Source organism: Macrobrachium nipponense, chromosome 44 (genome assembly GCF_015104395.2).
Source record: "Macrobrachium nipponense isolate FS-2020 chromosome 44, ASM1510439v2, whole genome shotgun sequence".
NCBI lineage: Eukaryota > Metazoa > Arthropoda > Malacostraca > Decapoda > Palaemonidae > Macrobrachium > Macrobrachium nipponense.
In genome coordinates this window covers 5,548,776-5,570,337 of record NC_087221.1, presented here as the reverse complement: position 1 = coordinate 5,570,337, position 21,562 = coordinate 5,548,776, and the positions used below count along the sequence as shown (strand labels likewise).

The window sequence follows — 21,562 nt, the reverse complement described above, 5'->3', positions numbered from 1 at the left end:
CTTCCATGCTTTGTTGGGATTGTCATCGAGAGATGTCAGATGATGTCATCGAGGGCTTTTGTTATGGTAAGTCGCGTTGACAGGTGAGAGACAACAGATGGGTTGAGTCGCGTAAGATTTTGTCTCATATGAGAAAGGACTGATTGCAAGGTGCATCAGCTTTTGTCTGAAAACCACGTGGGTCTTTTGTACATGTTTTGGTCTGTTTTAAGACCAATAGCGTTATTGCACTAAAGCATATGGTTATTACTTCACTGAAACTCTGATAACGTATTGTCTTCATCGCGTCAACTTTAGCCCAAAACGCGTTGCCTTGATATAGACGACATTCGTTTTTGCTAGAATAATCTATGGGGTTTTGCTTTCAACTGATGATGGAATTCATATTCATCGTGAGTCCGAAAATTGTGAGGTGGGGTTTAGATTTAAAAATAGAAGTTTCTCTCTCTCTCTCTCTCTCTCTCTCTCTCTCTCTCTCTCTCTCTCTCTCTCTCTCTCTCTCTCTCTCTCTCAAATCCAGTTTTAGTAGAAATTGTTTAAAGTAACATAAATTACTTTCATATAGGTCACTCTATTAAACAATTGCAAAATTTATTCATACATTATAGCAGCACCTATCAGAAAAGGGTTTAGTTGAAAGCAGCTGCAGCTACTGTGTAATCTTATGAAAGCTTATGTAAGCTTATGATTGGTACTTTTGGTAACTGAATTTAACAGGTTTTATAATATTTTTACAGTTTTAGTAATGCCTTGAGTAATTTAGTGAATTTATATTTGTACATTTCAAATGAGTTTACAATTTATATTTTATTTTCATGTTTGGTGTAATTGTGTGTTCTTAGTGTCAGTTGAATTAACTATATCATTCTTTTTTAATTTAATACTTTTGCATATTTTGTGTTTACAGTCTCTTAGTTTTTCAAAATGTTGACTTACTTTTGTTTCACATTCTGGATCGGGATAATTTCACTTTTGCTTACTTAATTTCTTTCAAATTTTTGTGATTCTTGATTATTTAAGTTTTGTTTACTTCATTCGAGAATTTATTACGTTTTATGGTGTCAAGTAATAGTAATTTTTCTTCAAAATAAGATTGTGAATTTTTATTATAAATTTCGAATTAATAAATGTTATACTTCTCGTTTTACTATAGTTTTTCCATTTATTAACCACCAGTGGTAGGATTAACTTTGTGAATAAGCCATAGTGATTTATTTTGTCCCTTCAGTTTTGCTGAAATGACTCGAGATAGGTGAGATAGTTACAGTTGTCTGATGGAATGATGCCCTTTGCTTAACGTTATCATATATGAATACCTCAAAATGTTCTGATAAACTTTAATATATATTGATACCTCGCATTATTGATAAGTTTTTCAGGAATCACTGTTGCCTTTAGAGAACTCAATTGTATTTTATTCTCTATAAGAGTTCAGGTTTCTGGCTGTAGTGAGGCAAGTTTTGAATTCTATGACTGGTAAGTGTAATAACTAGGTATTTGGAATATAGCATATCGTGACAAATTAAATTGGTGCTCAAACAAGGGAACAGAACAAAATATCACTCTGTTTTATGGTTTACTAGCTGACCAACCCAGGACTGCCCATGTAATCTCTGAATGACAACCAATAAACTCTCACCTTTATTCCTATCATGGCTGAACATGGACTTGAAGGGTATTAAGAGGGTCTTTATTCATTCAGTGTCCTCGAAAACTATGGATTATACTTTAATATTTGTAGTTTTAGATCATTTTTTAAATGTCACCACCAATTTTTCACCCATTCTCACGCTCCCCTCTTCTATCAGTGCTGATCTTGGACTTAAAAGACATTGAGAGTATCGCTATTTATCTCAGTGACCTCAAATACTATGGATTAGGCAATAAGAATTATATATATTGGCTAATTTTACATGTCACCACCTTCCCGCCCCTTTTTATAACAACCTCCCCCCCCCTTACCCCACTTTCATATTGAGGCTCAACTTGGACTTAAAGGGCATCGGGAGAGTCTTTATTTATCTCATCAACCTTGAAAACTATGGATTGGGCACTAACATCTGTTGTTTTCTGTTATTTTTACATTTCACCGACTTCCTACCCATTATCACCCTCAATATGGCTCCCGGACATTTGGCTGACGGGCATTTAACCGAACGGACATTTGGTCGATGGACATTTGACCGAAGAACATTTGGCTGAAAATAAAGTAGACATACCTACATGCATGTCACATCCACTATCGTTTTGTTAATTATAAAAAGCAATCTTAACAGTTCGAAAACAATCGAAATATACTTTGAGCTTGCCATCTCAATTGTTGAATTATGTAACTGCCATTTTCAGCTCAAACACTGATCTAGCCATGCTCAAACGAAGCCAACTTCGTTAGTAACCTACCTCAAAACTGTTACAGTTGCTGGTCAAAAGTTTTAATTAAAGGTAAGTTAACGCTTTCTGCTACATATATTTTATATTTATGTACTATATATATATATATATATATATATATATATATATATATATATATATATATATATATATACAATCACCCACCCTTCTATTTGCCATCTAGTTTCAAAGCTAAGGAAAGAGCAATCAAATTGGGAGTTAATAATCGAGTTGGTAAATTCAGATCATCGAAGACGAAGTAAGAGATATTAAACACAAGACTCATGTCTATCACTGAGAAAAATGAGGAGTATCAAAGAACAGATTTTCTGAGAGCAATTGCGCACATTCTTTGAATACTTGAGTTTTTTTTTTTTATTCTATTGTGTTATTTTTTGCAATAACCTGTTAATTAAAATACCTAAAGTATGGCTTGTTACTATTCCCTTTAGTAAATTTTTGGCCAAATGTCCTTCGACCAAGTATCCTTCGACCAAATGTCCTTCGACCAAATGTCTGTTTGGCTAAATAGTCCATCGGCTAAATGTCCGTTGGCTAAATGTCCTTCAATTAAATGTCTAGCCACACCTTAACCTCAGAGCTGATCTTGGACTTGAAGGTCACTGAAATGTAACTATTCATTTCAGCGACCTCAAAAACTATGGATTAGACAATAACATCTGTCATTTTCAATTATTTTTACATGTCACCCCCCTCCCACCCCCCTCCCTATTTAGGCTGAACTTGGACTTAAAGGGCATCGAGAGTGTCCCTATTCTTCTCAGCAATCATGAAAACTACTGATTAGACACTAATATCTGTTGTTTTGTTTATTTTTACATCTCACCTCCTTCCCAGCTCCCCTTCCTATCTGGGCTGAACTTGGACTTAAAGGGCATCGGGAGTGTCACTATTCATTTCAGAGATCTCGATAACTATGGATTAGTCACTAATATCTGTCGTTTTCTGTAATTTTTACTTCACCCCCTTCCTTCCCCATTCTCACCCCACTCCCTACTGGGCTGAAATTACCATTTGCTATTCAATTCATGAAGACTTCAGAACCTTCTCGACTTCATCGATGCAAGTTACAGATCAAATCATAGCCGGTCGCCCGAAAGAGGGCCTTTCCTTCCTGTGGCACAAATCATTAGACAATATGATAAAGGTGATGACCTTTATCATATTGCTGGGGATTCAAGTGACAGTAGGGAACTCTAAAATCCTAATAATTAATGTTTATATGCCATGGGAAATAACAATAATTTTGATCATTACTGCATGATCCTAGGGGAGTTACACAGTATTATTCATGATTCTCCTGCTGATCATATTTGTATAATTGGGACCTTAATTCTCACCCCACAAAACAATTTTATAATGAACTTACTCACTTCTGTCAAAATCATGCTCTCCAAATTAGCGATGGAATGCTCCTCCCTCCCTCCCTCCCTCCTCCTATTCATATGTACATAATAGAGCAGACGCTATTACAACCTCCTGGCTGGACAACTGCATCACATCTCCACAACTTCATGATTCTATTATGACCTGCAATACTCGCTATGATCTTGCAATGGGCTATGATCACATCCCATTACAGGTGTCATTCAGTACCCCATCCCAAACCAACAGAAAACCAGATACTTTAGGGCAACCACGGAAACCAGGTTGCGGTCAATAGTTCAACCGGCAGACGCCATACTTTGTACTAACACAAATTGTAGAAATGACCACCACAGGAGGGATCTGAATGAGTTCTATTCGAACATAATCTCCACTATGCTTGTTTCGGGCAGGACTGCCTATAGATTTCGTCAAGGTAATTCTCGTAATATACCTGGATGAAATGACTTGGTTAAAGATCTGCATACATACTCTCGGGAAATGTTTTTACTGTGGAGGCAAAATGGTAGCCCGAGGGAAGGGCACACTGCATTGCTAATGAGACAGGCGAGAGTGTAGTTCAGACTTGCTCTTAAGCACTGCAGGTTAAATGAAAAACAACTAAGAGCCGATGCAATATCTAGAAACTTAGAATCTGATGATTATCCTCGTCTTTGGAAAGATATCCAGTCCTTAAATCCCAAAACTTAAAAGCTATCACAGAGAGTAGGGGAAGCAGTCAGAGACGAAGCTATCGCAAGTATGTGGGGCGATCACTTCAACAATATCCTGAATTGCATAAATGATCAAGATTCCCGAAGGGATGTAGATAACCTCCTTACTGATAACATTCAATTTCGCTTTGCAGACCGTATTACGCCAAGTAAACAGCCTACCTAATAATAAATCGCCTAGCTGTGATGGTCTTCCCGTAGAGGCTTTCAAATTCTGCCATCCGATAATTCACATTTTGGTAGCTGCCCTATTCAATGCGTGCTTAATTCATCGGTTTCTTCCAGACTCCCTACTCTTAGTTCACTTGATACCATTAATCAAAAACAAGCTAAAGGATGCAGCCGACCCTGGCAACTACCGGCCGATTGCAATCACAACGATTGCATCAAAGATGCTTGAGTCGGTTCTTCTAGTGAGACTTCTCCCCTTTCTACACACCACTGACAACCAGTTTGGGTTTAAAGTAAACCACTCAACCGACACCTGCATCTACATACTGAAAGAATTGCTGAACTACTACCTATCATCAGCCTCTCCTGTTTTCCTTTTTGTAGATGTGAGAAAAACATTTGACAGAGTAAACTACCTGAAGCTCTTCCTGAAGCTGCATTAAAGGGGCACACCCCTATATCTAATTGGCATTTTACATTGCTGGTTCTCCACAGAGCAATTCTGTGTCAAATGGGGTAATATATTATCGTACACCTTCGGCTCCCTAAACGGGCTTCGGCAAGGGAGCATTCTCTCTCCATACCTGTTTAAAACGCACTGCCTTGAATGTCAACCTGAACTCACTCCCAATCGGATGCACTGTCAATGAAACAACCATAAAGTACCTCTGTTGCGCCGACGATATGGTTCTGATTTCCCCATCAATGCAAGGTCTCCAACGACTCATCGACACTTGCCGCCAATATGCAGAGGAATTTGATATCCTATACAACGAAACCAAGACCCAGTGCATGTCGCTGCTCCAGAGATCGCTTAAGCATATTGCAGAACCACAAATTTTCCTCGGAAACCATCGGCTGGAATTTCTGCACGAATTCCCGTATATGGGTCACATTATCACCAACGACCTAAAAGATACGGCAGACATTGAACAGAGGCATCGCAAACTATGTGCAACTGGCAGCATGATTGCAAGGAGGTTTGCCTTCTGTCACCGAAACGTGAAGCTCCTGCTCTTCCGCTCGTACTGCTACAGTATCTATGGGTGTTCCCTCTAAACGAACTAGACCCGAGAGACCATGAGACGCATCACTTGTGCACAATGACATTCTGAGACGCCTCACAAACACTCCCCGCTACCACTCCGCCACACAAATGTTCATAGAAAACCACCTGGACAATTTAAAAATCATTGTTAGGCGAACAATGTCCAGTCTGGTAACCCGAGTGAGAAACAGCAGCAACTCGCTCATACAAAGCATCCTAAGGAGTGAAGCATAAAGAAGATCTAAAATGTGGGAAAGATGGGAAAATGAGGCCTTTGTCCCCTTAAGCACTTAATCTCTGTATTGGCAAGATGTCATCTGCAGATTTTGTCATTATTATTTATATTGCTGATATTTTAATTTTTCATCATTACTGTGATTACTATAAAGTTAAAGTTTTTTTACATTCAATTTTCGTATTTAGCCCTCTGGACCTGACTACTGTAACCACCTAAGGCCTCTAGTTGAAATTTGAGTTACATAATCTGTGCACTAACTATTATAATTCTCTATGCATTTTTTTCTCACCAATATCATTACTGTTATTACCAGTATTATGATTACTATCTTTTATGCTACCTCAGCTATTTTGTGTATAAGTGCCGATTATTTTTGTTTTATCATGTTGTCTCATGTATCTTGATTGTGTATGTTACTGTCTGTATTTTGTATATTCCTGAGCTAAAATAAAGGATATTATTATTATTATTATTATTATTATTATTATTATTATTATTATTATTATTATTATTATTAATTATTATTATTATTATTATTATTATTATTATTATTATTATTATATTATTATTATTATTATTATTTTATTTATTTTTCTTTTATTTTTTTTTCTAACACAGTCCTCCAATTCGACTGGGTGGTATTTATAGTGTGGGGTTCCGGGTTGCATCCTGCCTCCTTAGGAGTCCATCACTTTTCTTACTATGTGCGCCGTTTCTAGGATCACACTCTTCTGCATGAGTCCTGGAGCTACTTCAGCGTCTAGTTTTTCTAGATTCCTTTTCAGGGATCTTGGGATCGCGCCTGGTGCTCCTATGATTATGGGTACGATTTCCACTGGCATATCCCATATCCTTCTTATTTCTATTTTCAGATCTTGATACTTATCCATTTTTTCCCTCTCTTTCTCTTCAACTCTGGTGTCCCAACTAAGAGGGGAAGACAACCACCCAGAAATTCCTGAAGTCGAACCAAGTAAGAGACTCTGGGAAAACATATGGAGCAATCCGGTATCACACAACAAACATGCAACATGGCTCCAGGAAGTCAAGGAAGAAGAAACAGGGAGAATAAAACAGATTATTATTTTATTATTATTATTATTATTATTATTATTATTATTATTATTATTATTATTGTTGTTGTTGTTATTATATTTCATAAAGGACTGCTGAATGTTTCAAAGCTAAAGATATGCTAAAGATCAAAGTATAAATATAATTAAACTGAAGTAGTTATAATTATAATTATATGGAAACAGTAAAGTATTGTGAGAATAGACAGTGACATGAGATTGTCTTCTGATTTCTTTGTGAACTGTATTCTAATCTAGAGACTTTGGAATATCTTAGGAAATTTTCATTTTTAAAGTGCTAAATTCAAAGTTTAAGACGGTAACTGAGAGAGAGAGAGTGAGTGTAACAAGGAGTTACAAGGATTAGAATGTCTCAGAGCCTTATTAGTCCATCCGAGGAGACATCACGTGATCACTTATGTCTAGGAGCATGTTTTAAAATTCATTCATTGTTTTCCAATGATTTTGTTTAGCTTTCTTTTGAACTCTTCCACACTGCTGCTGTTTACAACTTCTGGTGGCAGTTTATTCCGTACGTCACAATGAGATGTGTTGTATATCTTCTGTTCTAGTTTCCATCCATTATTTCTTGTCTGGTTTTCGTTTAACGTGGAGAGGTTACTTCTACTTTTGTTATGTATTAAAACATAATACATTATTACGACCGAATATTGAATTTAATAAGAATGCCTAGAGCAGTGGTTCCCAAAATGGTCCAGAAGAAGACCCCAGGGGATCTGGGACACAATGAAAAAATTAATATTTTTTCAACTCCAGAAAAAAATTGTGGCTGTTTTCACCAATTTTATTTTGTACAGGAATATGCAAAAATTAAATGTACAACATTGTACTCGGTATCCTGGTATAGAAATGATAACTTTTGATTGGCTGGGGTCCTCAGCTGGGTTCTTGGTATGGCCAAGTTTGGGAACCACTGGCCTAGAGAAATATCCACTGATTGAAAAAAATCATGGGTTCAATAGATCCAAAGGTGGTAATTTTCGTTCGCATAGCGAACATCAGTGGGTTATGATCTTCCTTTCTCTGTCTCTTTCTTCCTCAGTTGAACTGCGAAGATATTCTCTAAACTCAATATTCATATTCTTCAGTGGGTGGAGGGTAAGTCGTGGAAACACCGAGTAGCAAAATATACTTATATTCTCCAAAAGATTACATCTTGAGATAGCTTGCAGAGAAGGCTTCTGAATGTGTGTATGAGACAAGAGGTGGAGAGGAAGTAAGTTACAAATTAATTTACAAATCATAGGCGAGCAAACCTAATCAAAAGATACAGATATACAAATGAACATAACTTATCTAGGCTAATCAATGTCAGCCCATGAGACTAAGTAGGTTTCTCACGGAAGGCGGTTGTTGATGTTTTTCATACATTTGCTTAGCTAAGGTTCACACGCTCACACGCATCCTGGGCTGCGGCTTTTGGCAGACTTTCCTCCATGGCCCCTGACCTGATTACGTGACATATACGATTCTAAAGTAATGTTTTCACATTACTAATTATAAAGTTATTATTCATTACATTACCGCTCGGTCACGATAAGAAAATCAAATATAAAAGAAGTCAGGTCGGAAAGATGCCTTGCCACAGGATGTGTGCGAATGTTATTCTAGATATAGATAACACAAAGTTATGGTAAACATATAACCAATCCAAAACATGATTATGATATATATGATATATATAGGTATATACGTATTAGATCACATGATATGCACGTAAAAGGTCACATGCACATATGGATATCCACGAACAAGACATATGCATATGAATTGATTTTAAATCCCAAGGGTTATATATGTGCTATATTGATATATTTATATAAATGCAAGTCATGAAGATACATATTCCACAAAAATACTGACATATTTCTGATAGTTACATGACACACAAAGATTATATATATGGATATAAGGATATATATTGATAAAAATTAATGGTACCAAAATGTGATAAGATATAAGATAATAGGTATCACCTCATAAATAATATACTATATGTAACCTAGTATATGTATTAGGGCTCTTTGCCTTGTATGATAAGGCGCCCTATGAGGTAATGTTAGACTAGCGATAAACTTACGCTAAGTCGGTTGGTATTGCACTTCCATCTTCAATGGAGTGTCTGGGGTTTTGTAGATCACTTACGAAGTCGGTATTATCTTTACGACGATGTGTTAAACTCATGGTTCGGTGAGGTTCTTGTAGAAAACACTAAGTATAAAAATAGATATAATTTCTTCTGAAGTTTTACATGGTGAAGATCAGGTATGATTGTACAAGTCTTCTAATAACGATAGCTTGATCGCTTCTGCCAATGATGATGGCTAATCCTATTCCTCTACATGATAAAGCTTAGGTAAAGAGGTACAGGTCTTCTAATGACGATAGCTAACTCTGTTCTGCCTGTCTACCATCTCCGTTACAAGTTATGAAGGAACAGACAGTAGTTCGAACATATGAACATACATACAATGACATAGTTTCATACGAACACACAATCAAATGAGACACGCTACAGATCACGTAGGCCGTTTGAATAATAGGTCGGGGTAGTTGTCTCAAGCAGGGAGCTTGGACTAATGTTTATAAACAATTGAGTGACTACAGGTGACGGCATGTTATCTTAGCCTACTTTTATTGTATACGTCATCTTTAGCGTCTCTAGTCTGATCACATTCCTGCAAGCAATCTGGTTGACCTCTTTAGTTTTAGACTTTTATATATATGGACTAACATTCCATATTTTTATTATGTAAACACTTACATTAGTATACATGTGTGATGGTAATTGCTTCATAGCAAAGAAAGATAAAGGAAAGGAAAACGCATCTTTGAGAAGTTCTGCAACAAGGAGGCATTCGCGCCCGTGTTGGAGGCGCCTGTTCTCGCGGAGTCGCGGCTGTTCTGGAATCGTCGGGCGTGTTGTGGAGCGCAACACGCGCTTAAGTGGCGGGAGAAACGCAGTGAAATATGATGCAATATTCCGTCGAGAGTCTTCTAAGAAGTTCCAGTAATCTCGGGAGCCTGTGACGTTCGCCGTAGGCTCCACCCCCAGAGTGCCGTCTAAATACGACAGACGAAGCAAGAGAGAAATCACCAGTTATTCACAAAGATATATCCTCAGTAAGAGCCACAGATGAGATTATCAGTGAGAGATCAGCAGCAGCAGAGATCATCCGTGAGAGATAAGAGAGAAAGGGACCGACGAAGGATCAGAAGAAAAGTTGCTCGAGAGTTGGTTGGATTCTGGTGTAGTCATCTTCAGGAGTGGACGACCGAGTTATCTCTACGTTGAGCAGACTTCAGAGAAGAAAATGTCCTGCTAGAGGTTTTGGGGAGTTACTGACTTTCAAGTATCGAGAGTAGACTTTATTTTCTGCAATACGGAGTCAAGAGGACGTCTGGAATCACCGCTCTCATTTTGTGAAGCCATCGCTTCGAGTCACTAAACTCAGCAGCAAATATTTGAATTACCTCACTGTTCCCCTGTTCATGCAGTGTAAGATTCTATTTTTTTATGTAAATAGGAGATACCATTCTGCATTTACCTTTGTTAGTAAGCTTGTAAATAAACCTTTGTTGTGTTAGTGTTTCTTTCTATATTCGTATCCCTAGTTTCAACTGTTGGTGTTGAAATATTTTTTTTCATTTATTTCATATCGAACCTGAAGCGGACCTCTCTCAGAGGACGTAACAACATGTATATATTGATTCAAATTATTGATTCAAATAAATGTGATTAAAAATATGTGCACTTTATATAGATTCCTGGTGAGTACATGCACAGATATATTGATTCGTTGTTTAAATTCTATATGCTTCACATAGATGTGCACTGATAGATTCTATAGATAAGTGTGCGATGATTACTTTGTATACAGATACTTTTACACATGGAATGCATTGTCAATGAGGTTCTTTACTTCACAATTAGCCAGTGACCTGATCAACTTTTCGTGCATTTCACAATTCCAAACAAGCCACCTCATGTCAAATGAAATGGCCGGTTTCAGATGACGCGAACGTCAAATGCCTTGAGGGCATAAGGAAGATTGTTCAGACGGTCTCTGACGTTCTGTTGGCGAGCCATTCTTGTTCTCATCATCCTACAACAAACGAATATATTCACGGCGACCATGATCGCCACCGTAACCAGAACCGTGGCTAACAGGATATAGTAACAAAGGTCCTCAGTGACATCGTAAGCGGGGTGAATCGGGTCCATGGTAGCTAAATGCCAGCTTCTGGGCTACCTTTCTGTTATATGGGAGAGGAAGTACTGGAATATTCGTGGTACCGCAGGAGAAATTCGCGAAGTAGGCTCTCTCCCAGATTATGGTGCTTATTCCGTGGATGGTGTAGTTGGTCGTTGCTCCACTGCAGCCGTCTGCTGCAACGAACAGATGGGAAGATGCTGTTTCCCCAACTGCTGTTATTACTTTTGTGCTTGTTCTTTGCTATATCATCTCGACCAGCCTAACCAACTTTTATGGGACTTTCCTCTTCCTCAAAAACCAAAACATCACTTCTCTTGCAGTTCTATTGAATACTTTCCCTAGGTCTATAAATGCACAAAAAAGCTCTTTGTTTCCCTCTAGCATCTTTTCCTGTAGTTGTCTTACTATGAAGATGGCATCCACCGCCCCTCTTCCTCTCATGAATCCATACTGCTGTTTCCCAACCTTCATAATCTCTCTTAATCACTAATCCAGTATCCTCTTTAAAACTTTGAATTTATGCTCTGTTAGTTTAATTCCCCTGTAGTATCACAATCCATAAAATCTTCCTTCTGCTTGTATATATACTATACCATTAGACTCTCCTCTCAGTCCCTAGGCATTTTTCCTCTTCCCATATAGCTTTTAATAAATCCAGCATCCATTTCTCCCCTTCTGTACCTAGTAATTTGATCATTTCAATTTGGAACTCTGATGGACCTGGTGCTTTATCATTCTTCATTTTACTTATGATCTCTTTACTTCTGTATCCTGTATCTCCATCACTGGTTCCTCTACCCTCGGTGCTTCCCCAATCTCTTCTCTCTCATTTTCAGCATTTGAAAGTTGTTCCAAAAACCTCTTTCCATCTCTTCTTAATGTCCTCTTGTGTCTTATGGTATTGTTGCAGAGTGCGCTCACATCTGCACGAGACACGACGTGGAACAGTGCATGATTGTTGCACATGCACCGTACCGGATATGAACCTTGGGTATATATAGAGGCCTGCCAAGCACATCCTTCATTCCACACCCACCCAGCATGCAATATGGACCTCCACAGCCTCTCACCCCAGGAGACCAAGAGATTTTTGGTAGCTGTCCTGTGCCTCTGTGAAGTCCAGGTCATTGGCGGGTTGAGAAGACGTACTACAGTGCCATACCCACCTGCACAATTACGCATAAAGGACAGCAGGGCAGGGCGGAGTTGGGCTCAGGAGTGGCTGACATGGCGACAACTACATGGAGACTACGACCAGCTGCTATAAGAACTGAACAAGGAGGACCGCAAAGGACACAAGAACTTTTTACACATCTACCCTGAATTGTTCGAGGAGATGGTTGAAAGGCTGACGCCCATTTTGAAGAAGAAGGACACGAAAATGCGGCTTGCACAAGAGGTGGGACTCAAGTTGCCAGTCACTCTACACCAACTGGCAAGTGGGAACGATTATACAAGCCTCCAATACAGCTTCAGAGTCTCCAAGAGTTCCATATGCCGGTTTATCCCATTAGTCTGCCAAGCCATTATCGACACATACAAACCAGAAGTGAAGTGCCCCAAGACACTAGAAGAATGGAACGATGTAGCAAAACAATTCGCCTCAAAGTGGAACTACATCAATTGTGTGGGAGCCTTGGATAGGAAGCACGTCGTGATCAAGAAACCCAAAGGTGGAGGATCACTGAACTTCAGTTAACAGAAGTTCCACAGCATTGTCCTCATGGCCCTCTCCAATGCAAAGTACAGGTTCCTGTTCGTCGACGTCGGTGCAGAAGGAGGTGCTCGGGATAGAGGAACCTGGCAGAAGTGCAACCTGGCTAGGGCCATCACATACAACCGAACAGGACTCCCACAAGACAGATATCTGCCCAACAATGACGAACGCATCCCCTTCCACATAGTCGCCGACGATGCCTTCGCTCTCAAGTCATGAATAATGAAGCCCTACTCCCACCAATCACAAGATTCCACCAAACGACTATACAGCTACAGATTATCTTGTGCTCATCGTGTGGTGGAAAACGCATTCAGCCTTCTGCAGATCAGATGGCGAGTCTTCAGGACAACGATGCAACACGATGTACAGGTGTGCAAGAAGATAACTTTGTGCGCATGTGTCATGCACAACCTGGCACTGCAACGCTACCCATGTGCTGGCACCGACGTCGACCATGAGGACCAACACCATAACATCGTACCAGGTACTTGGAGGCAGGAGTAGCTGAACCTCATGGAATGACTCATGGCAAGAAGGGAACTGAACTACACACATCGAGCGAAGGCCATCAGAGATTACCTGGCCCAGTACTACTCATGGGATGCAGGCGCAGTGGAATGGCAAGAGCGAATGGTGTTTCCTTGAGGACGACCAGCTACTGACGACTAGAGGACCCAAAGAACTATGTAATAAAACATAACCCAACCAATGTACATAATTGTAAATAAAGATCATGATGTATTTTTCATTGTTTTATATTCCCATACTTTTGTATTGTCCTAAGAACTAATAACAATATTAATATAATAAAGAATATTGGAATGATAATTGGTACATATAAAAAATGATGTTGGAAAATAATTAACTGAAAGTAATAATAACATAATTCATAATAATGAGACAAATGAGAAGCAAATGATGGACATAACAAAAATACTTACTAAACAAACATGAAAAGAATGTAAGAAAATGAACATGAAAAGCATAGAAAGTAAGAAAATGAACATGAAATGCTTAGAAAGTAAGAAAATGAACATGAAAACCATAGAATGTAAGTAAAAAGACCAGAAAAGCATAGAAAGTAAGAAAATGAACATGAAAAACATAGAATGTAAGTAAAAAACATGAAAAGCATAGAATGTAAGAAAATGAACATGAAAAGCATAGACTGTAAGAAAATGAAATTGTGACTTGGTTTATTTCATAACATTTTCAACTGCAAATATCATATATTATCAATTGAGATCAATATGTCTTTAGTCTGTTACTGATTTTTCATTGCTTCCCTGTTAATAACCATGTCCAGTCAATGTTAATTATTGTTTCATTATCATTTGTATGTGTTCATGTTCATTTGATCATGTTCTCAATATTATTTTATTGTTCTTTACCTTGTATGTTATTATATAATTTGATGGCCATATTTATTTCATGATACATTTCATTTTATAGTTCAAGTTATTTTCCGAGTTCTATTTATTTCATATTCCATATATCATATTTCATGTTAGATTATTTCATGTTAGATTTCCTGTTATCTTTCTTCATGTTATTAATCTTTATGGCCATGCTTTTTCATTATTCAAATTCATTTCACCCAATCATATCATCATATATATTGAACCAAACAAAAACTTCTTTCAGTTTTCTTCTGAAGATTGAAAAAGAAACCCACAAAATAACTTTGTAACTTGTTTACTTCTAAGTATTTACATTTAGTTTTACTACACACTCGAGTACTTTCAGGCCCTATCTGTGGCCCATTTTCAAGAGATGTTTGGGATGTTAGCCTGGGTCAAGGCCCAGCAGTCTTCTCTTGACCCAGGCTAACATCCCAAACATCTCTTGAAAATGGGCCACAGATAGGGCCTGAAAGTACTTGAGTGTGTAGTAAAACTAAATGTAAATACTTAGAAGTAAACAAGTTACAAAGTGATTTTGTGGGTTTCTTTTTCAATCATATATATTGTCATGACATAAATTAAGCATCAATAAGGAAAATGTAAATGCAAGTCAGTATTTCAACATATTTGTTACAAAAAGAAACATTATGAATGATATAAAATGTACAAAATCATTTGATATTAAGAAAATAACTACAAAATCATTTAATATTAAGAAAATAAAACTCTATTTATTTATACATTGTTGACTCTATCACTCCATTGTTTCGGGGTCAACGTCCTCCTTTTCACCTGGGGAGATGGTCAAGTCGTAGGTGGGGGTATCCTCAGCTGCAATAGGTTTGGGGGTCGAAATACTGGCGCCAGGAGTGGGGGGCCACAAGTCAACTAAGAGACTGTTGACTAGCAGTGCAGAAGCTGTGGAATTTCCTGGTTTTTTCTGCGTTCCTTTCTCAACTCGTGTTGGTGTCCAGTGGGGACAACCCCCACGAGCCATGGCCTCTTTCATCGTGGCATCCTCTTCTGCAGGTCCCTCCAAACTGTGGCAAAGCCTGATAACTTGCTCGAAGAAGGGCTTCTGGTATCGTCGAGGCACGTACTCCAACCGTTGGGTCAAGTACTGGACGAATACAGTGATGTCATGATGGGTATTGTCGTGTGCTTGTGGCATCAGTGTGTTGATGCTGGTCATAACCAGGGTCAGTTGACTCTGCAGTCCTTCAGTTGACTGAACTGTGTCGGCAGATAGCCGTCGTTCCTCTGGCAAGTTGGTTGATCTCTTCTGTTTCAGTTGCCTCCTCCGCTGGATCGAAGCTGCTGACCGGCTCGACATGTCAGCACTGGAGGAATCCTCTGCATCAGTTCTGTGGGATTATACAGGTGAGAACCGATCGCTTGCTATTGTGGTTCGTGGGCGATGTGACCTCCGAGGAATGCCCATGTAGTCATCACCCCCTCCTCTTCTTCCCGAAGTCAGTATGGCAAGCCTCGAAGTACTTCCGAACTTGCTGGAAGGCGCAATTGGTGAAGTTCGCTGCCAGTTCATGCCAGAGTTCCTCCTTCCTCCTCAGATTCGACCATTGCCTGTCCCACTTGTCATACAAGGTAGGGTGTGACTTGACAAATTCGACGATGATCTCCTTGTCCTCTGGCATGAACGGGTAGTCTTGTAAGTCCTTCTTCCTGGGGTGATATCATTTCTTTGGCTGCACTATGATACCACTTGGGCCTGCAGTGTCCTGGGTTTCCACAAGTGAGATTAGGGTTGGCTCTACGGGCAACTCTTCATCATGGTCTTCTAACGTCTCCTCCCATTGTGCAGGCTGGGTGTCCTGGGTGTCCTGGGTCTCCTGGATGTCCTGGGTGACCTGGGCCTGCTGGGTAGGCCTGGGGGTGGTCTTGCAAAGAAACATCTTCATGTCACGTGGCTGGAGCGTGGCTGGGTGAGCGTGGCTGGGTGAGCGTGGCTGGGTGAGAGTGGATAGGTATCTGTGTCGACAGGCCGTCAGAGTGCAAATGATGCCCCTGTTCTGTCACGCCCCTTTTATCCCCACCAGAATGCCCGCAGCAACCTTCCATCCAATCAACCTATGGAGACACTGTAACATGCCGCATGCATGCTGCATGCATGCCACATGCACGCCGCACGCATTCCACACGCATGCCGCACGCACGCCCCGTAACATGTGCGTGCTATGTATTAATAGTGTATGAAGGCGCCGTAAGGGCACCGCACGCCGCCGTAACATCACTCAGTAACACTCCTGCATGGGAGGTAAGAACCCACACCACACAGCACGTGGTGCGGTGTAGTGTGGTGTGGCACAGCACTGTGCGGGTTCTTACTTCTTTTGTTGCAGCACCACGCCACACCGCTTACGGTATCGTGTGACTTCATCAGGCCGCCAGACTCCACACAAAAATTTGAACAGTTTTAAAATCCTGCCAGCGCAGTGTGACTTTAACAGTCTGCGCCAGCCACTGCCAGTGGCGAGCTTACCTTTGGTGCACTTTCATGCGGTTTCTTGCAGTCCCACGTCGTAACAGCCTGCAACAAAAAAGTGTGTAGGTGTAAACCTACCTTTAGTGTATATGGGAGGCTCGCCAGGAGATCGTCACGCCTGCAGCCACACTTCCTCTGTAGAAAACGGGTCAGCAATGTAGATCAACATTACTTGATTGTAGGACCCACAGACATCAGTTTGTTTTTAAAAAATACAGGATTCCAACATCAACAGTATATTGAAAATATTCTTTGAATTAGAAATATATTCCATTTCCTTACCCTTGCCAAACTCGTTCGATAGATTGTTGGTGGTCGTCGTTTCTCCTCGGAGTTAAGTGGGTTACTGCCACCTATATGTGATTATTTTACTATTATGCAATCACTCGAATGGTCATCTAGTGATGCCTCTAGGAAGCGGTCACCAGTTTGTAAAGAGAGATGATTAAAAAAATAACATCTTCTATTTTCAGTTTATTTTTCAGAGTTATTTTATTACAAATAGAAGAGTGATCTTCACTCTGTGACCTACGCTATGAATCTGTCTGAGCAGCAGATAAAGCCTCACTCGCTTCCACACTAACAAACATACACACGAACAACTAAAAAACACATAATATTGATTCAAGACTTATAACTTAAGTCTTGAACGTTAACAAAGAGTCACATCCGACTCGTAAGAAGTATTAGCTTTGTTGTTAATTAAGATAAATCTTAATACCATTTTCCATGAACTGATAACCGTACATCACATGGTGTGGTGTTGCTAGAAGGTGTTGTTTAGGCTTTGCATTTCCTGACATAACAAAAGTTCAGCGTTTTATTTGTAAAACAGACAGTTCGATCTTCCATCTTCACTGCTCATGGTTAATAACACAACACACACATATTATATAATATATATTATATATATATATATATATATATATATATATATATATATATATATATATGTTAAAGAAGATCAAGGGCAGGAACACGAAGAGATTCACATTATCCTTTAATCCTACGTTTCGTGACAACATCGCCACATCTTCAGGGATTTTTCTACAAAATAAAGTAGTATAAAAAGTTAACATAAAATAAGAGCTGATCACAAGATCCAATAGTTGAAAAGTAAAAACAGTTTAATGGTAAAATACAAACTATCATGCTTAAATTACATGCACACTTGATTAAAACAGACCAGAAATACCAAACAACTTACAAATGACGAGAAGAATATTTAAAAATTAAAGCTAAATTACACAAAGATAAAAGTAATAACAAATATCATAAAAGTAAAAGTCATATATTCACAAAACCACAGCCAAAAACAGCTCAACACTTAACCAACCTTTCAGCATCAAAGATAAAAACATATAAAAGTAAACAACGTCAAGAGGCACAAGGAATGACAGAATAATTAGGCTAAAAACAATGGACAGCAGAGGAATGGTTGTTTAAAGTTGGAACTCGTAGTTTGATGTTCAGTTTAGTTTCCAAAATCAACAGTTCGTTGGGTTCCCTTGTTTGGCCAATAATTTTAAAATCTTCGTAATTGACTGTGGCTTTACATTTAAAAGTATGCTTCCTTATATAAGATGTTTCAGGTTAGATAATTTACACCCAGTTCTGTAACTAACGCCCCGATGGAATCGGCCCTGACCCTGAGAAGACGTCGGGTAGATCCAACATATTTTCCCAGATTACATCTGGGACAAGTGTATTCATAAACGACACCCGACGTCATCAAAGGGCAGAGCCGATCCTTAAACATGAAGAGCGAGCCAATGGTCTTGGGATTTTTAGGTATAAGTTTTTAGATTTACGGCTCCAAAATATCTGTGCACAATCTTGGTAAACTCGTTACGAAAATTATCATTTAATAGATACGGGAAGCTGGCATAAAGAGGGAGCTTGGGGACCTTAAAACTAATAGGCTGTTCAGAAACCCTTTTATTGAGTAATTTTATTTAAAATTCTATAAAAGATCTTAGAAGGAAAGCAATTATTAGAGAAGTACTGGAGGAGAAAAGTAATTTCATTGTGGAAGAGAGACCAGGTAGGAGGTAAGAGACAGAGCACGATAAAGTAAGGTATATATCGAGTTGAGTTTGAAATTGAGAAAACAGAAACTATAGAAGTTGGAACCGAGCCCGGTAAATGTTTTCTTTCTGAAAATTGAGGTACTAAAACTTTCATTTTCCTTGGAGACCAAAATATCTAGAAGGCTAATTTAGAATTATGTTCTTTTCCATTGTAAAATTAATATTATTATGGTAATTATTAGCAAATCTAGGAAACCTGTCAGCATCGAAATCATGCTTGAACAAGATAAAGTGTCGTCCACGTAGCGTGAGTAAAACAAAGGGCGGAAGGCCAGGGGGCATTCGTCCAGAATGCGCTCCTCCAGGGAGCACATGAATATATTCGCAAAGGTAGGACCAAGAGGAGACCCCATGGCCATCCCCTCAATTTGTTTTTTTTAAAAAGCTGTCCATTAAAAACAAATGCCGTGTCCAGCACGGCCAATTCTAAAAGAGCTTTAAAATTCGAATAACTAAAATTACAGTAAACAGACTCAGGTTCGGGGAATAGCTTATCAAGAATAATGTTTATGGTCTCTCTTACAGGTACGTTGGTAAATAGTGACTCGACATCAAAATTAGCCTTCCTAGATATTTTGGTCTCCAAGGAAAATGAAAGTTGTTTAGTACCTCAATTTTCAGAAAGAAAACATTTACCGGGCTCGGTTCCAACTTCTATAGTTTCTGTTTTCTCAATTTCAAACTCAACTCGATATATACCTTACTTTATCGTGCTCTGTCTCTTACCTCTACCTGGTCTCTCTTCCACAATGAAATTACTTTTCTCCTCCAGTACTTCTCTAATAATTGCTTTCCTTCTAAGATCTTTTATAGAATTTTAAATAAATTACTCAATAAAAGGGTTTCTGAACAGCCTATTAGTTTTAAGGTCCCCAAGCTCCCTCTTTATGCCAGCTTCCCAGTATCTATTAAATGATAATTTTCGTAACGAGTTTACCAAGATTGTGCACAGATATTTTGGAGCCGTAAATCTAAAACTTATACCAAAAATAAAAATCCAAGACCATTGGCTCGCTCTTCATGTTTAAGGATCGGCTCTGCCCTTTGATGACGTCGGGTGTCGTTTATGAATACACTTGTTCCCAGATGTAATCTGGGAAAATATGTTGGATCTACCCGACGTCTTCTCAGGGTCAGGGCCGATTCCCATCGGGGCGTTAGTTACAGAACTGGGTGTAAATTATCTAACCCTGAAACATCTTATATAAGGAAGCATACTTTTAAATGTAAAAGCCACAGTCAATTACGAAGATTTTAAAATTATTGGCCAAACAAGGGAACCAACGAACTGTTGATTTTGGAAACTCTGAACATCAAACTACGAGTTCCAACTTTAAAACAACCATTCCTCTGCTGTCCCATTGTTTTTAGCCTAATTATTCTGTCATTCCTTGTGCCTCTTGACGTTGTTTACTTTTAGTATGTTTTTATCTTTGATGCTGAAAGGTTGGTTAAGTGTTGAGCTGTTTTTGGCTGTGGTTTTGTGAATATATGACTTTTACTTTTTATGATATTTGTTATTACTTTTATCTTTGTGTAATTTAGCTTTAATTTTTAATATTCTTCTCGTCATTTGTAAGTTGTTTGGTATTTCTGGTCTGTTTTAATCAAGTGTGCATGTAATTTAAGCATGATAGTTGTAATTTTACCATTAAACTGTTTTTACTTTTCAACTATTGGATCTTGTGATCAGCTCTTATTTTATGTTAACATTTTATACTTTATTTTGTAGAAAAATCCCTGAAGATGTGGCGATGTTGTCACGAAACGTAGGATTAAAGGATAATGTGAATCTCTTCGTGTTCCTGCCCTTGATCTTCTTTAACATGTGAATAAACGCCCTGTACGTCTGGACTGTGTCGTATATATATATATATATATATATATATGTATTGTTATGACCTGCTCATTCCCTCCATCCATGAAAATGTAGTCTAACACTCTTAAAAGTGGCCTTGACTGGAGGGACGAGAGTGATCACAAACAAAAAATCTAAGGCAGAAGGCCGATATTACTGAAAAAGGAAGAATTTTACATAAATTCTGGACTTTAGATTTAGGTCCAGGAACTAATGAGGTGGTTGATTGTTTATCCACCAGAAACACGTGACTGGAAAATGAACCAGACACGAAGATCAGAATTTGCACAAACGGGTTATTTCAATGCAAGCCTTATTCCAAAGGGTTCCCAATTTCTCCCACAATCAGGCACAGTGTTTGTCTGCAAAGAGATTGCATTCCAGCATCAGTACTAAGGCGAGGAGCATGTGGGGAACGTTACACACTACTTGCTCTTAGCTAAAAATATTACAACCCACTCAAGGGGCATGAAATGAATGGGAGTTTACACAGAAAGGACTATTACATTGCTTGAATTAACTAAGGGATGTTTACTAGCATCACAAGGGAATTATTCACAGCATTGAACCAAAATTGGGGGAGGGAGAAGCTGAGCTAAGAAGGGGGGAAAGTCGCCTTGGAAGAATGGAAGAAATTAAATACAGACAAGAGGCAAAACAGTTCCCTGACTGCACTAAATTTACGTCTCACAGTACCTGGAAATCCTGG

General features: G+C 38.8%; 1 protein-coding gene across 1 annotated transcript; it reads left to right on the top strand.

The window, feature by feature from the left end:
- Positions 1–12,660: 12,660 nt before the first annotated feature.
- On the top strand, positions 12,661–12,978 carry LOC135203898 (uncharacterized). The gene has a single exon (XM_064233830.1). The coding sequence runs from the start codon at positions 12,661–12,663 to the stop codon at positions 12,976–12,978; it is 318 nt and encodes a 105-aa protein (XP_064089900.1).
- Positions 12,979–21,562: the final 8,584 nt, after the last annotated feature.

Bases quoted from the DNA above. Each gene is read 5' to 3' on its own strand.
- LOC135203898 (XM_064233830.1), top strand. From the start codon at position 12,661: ATGCGGCTTGCACAAGAGGTGGGACTCAAGTTGCCAGTCACTCTACAC.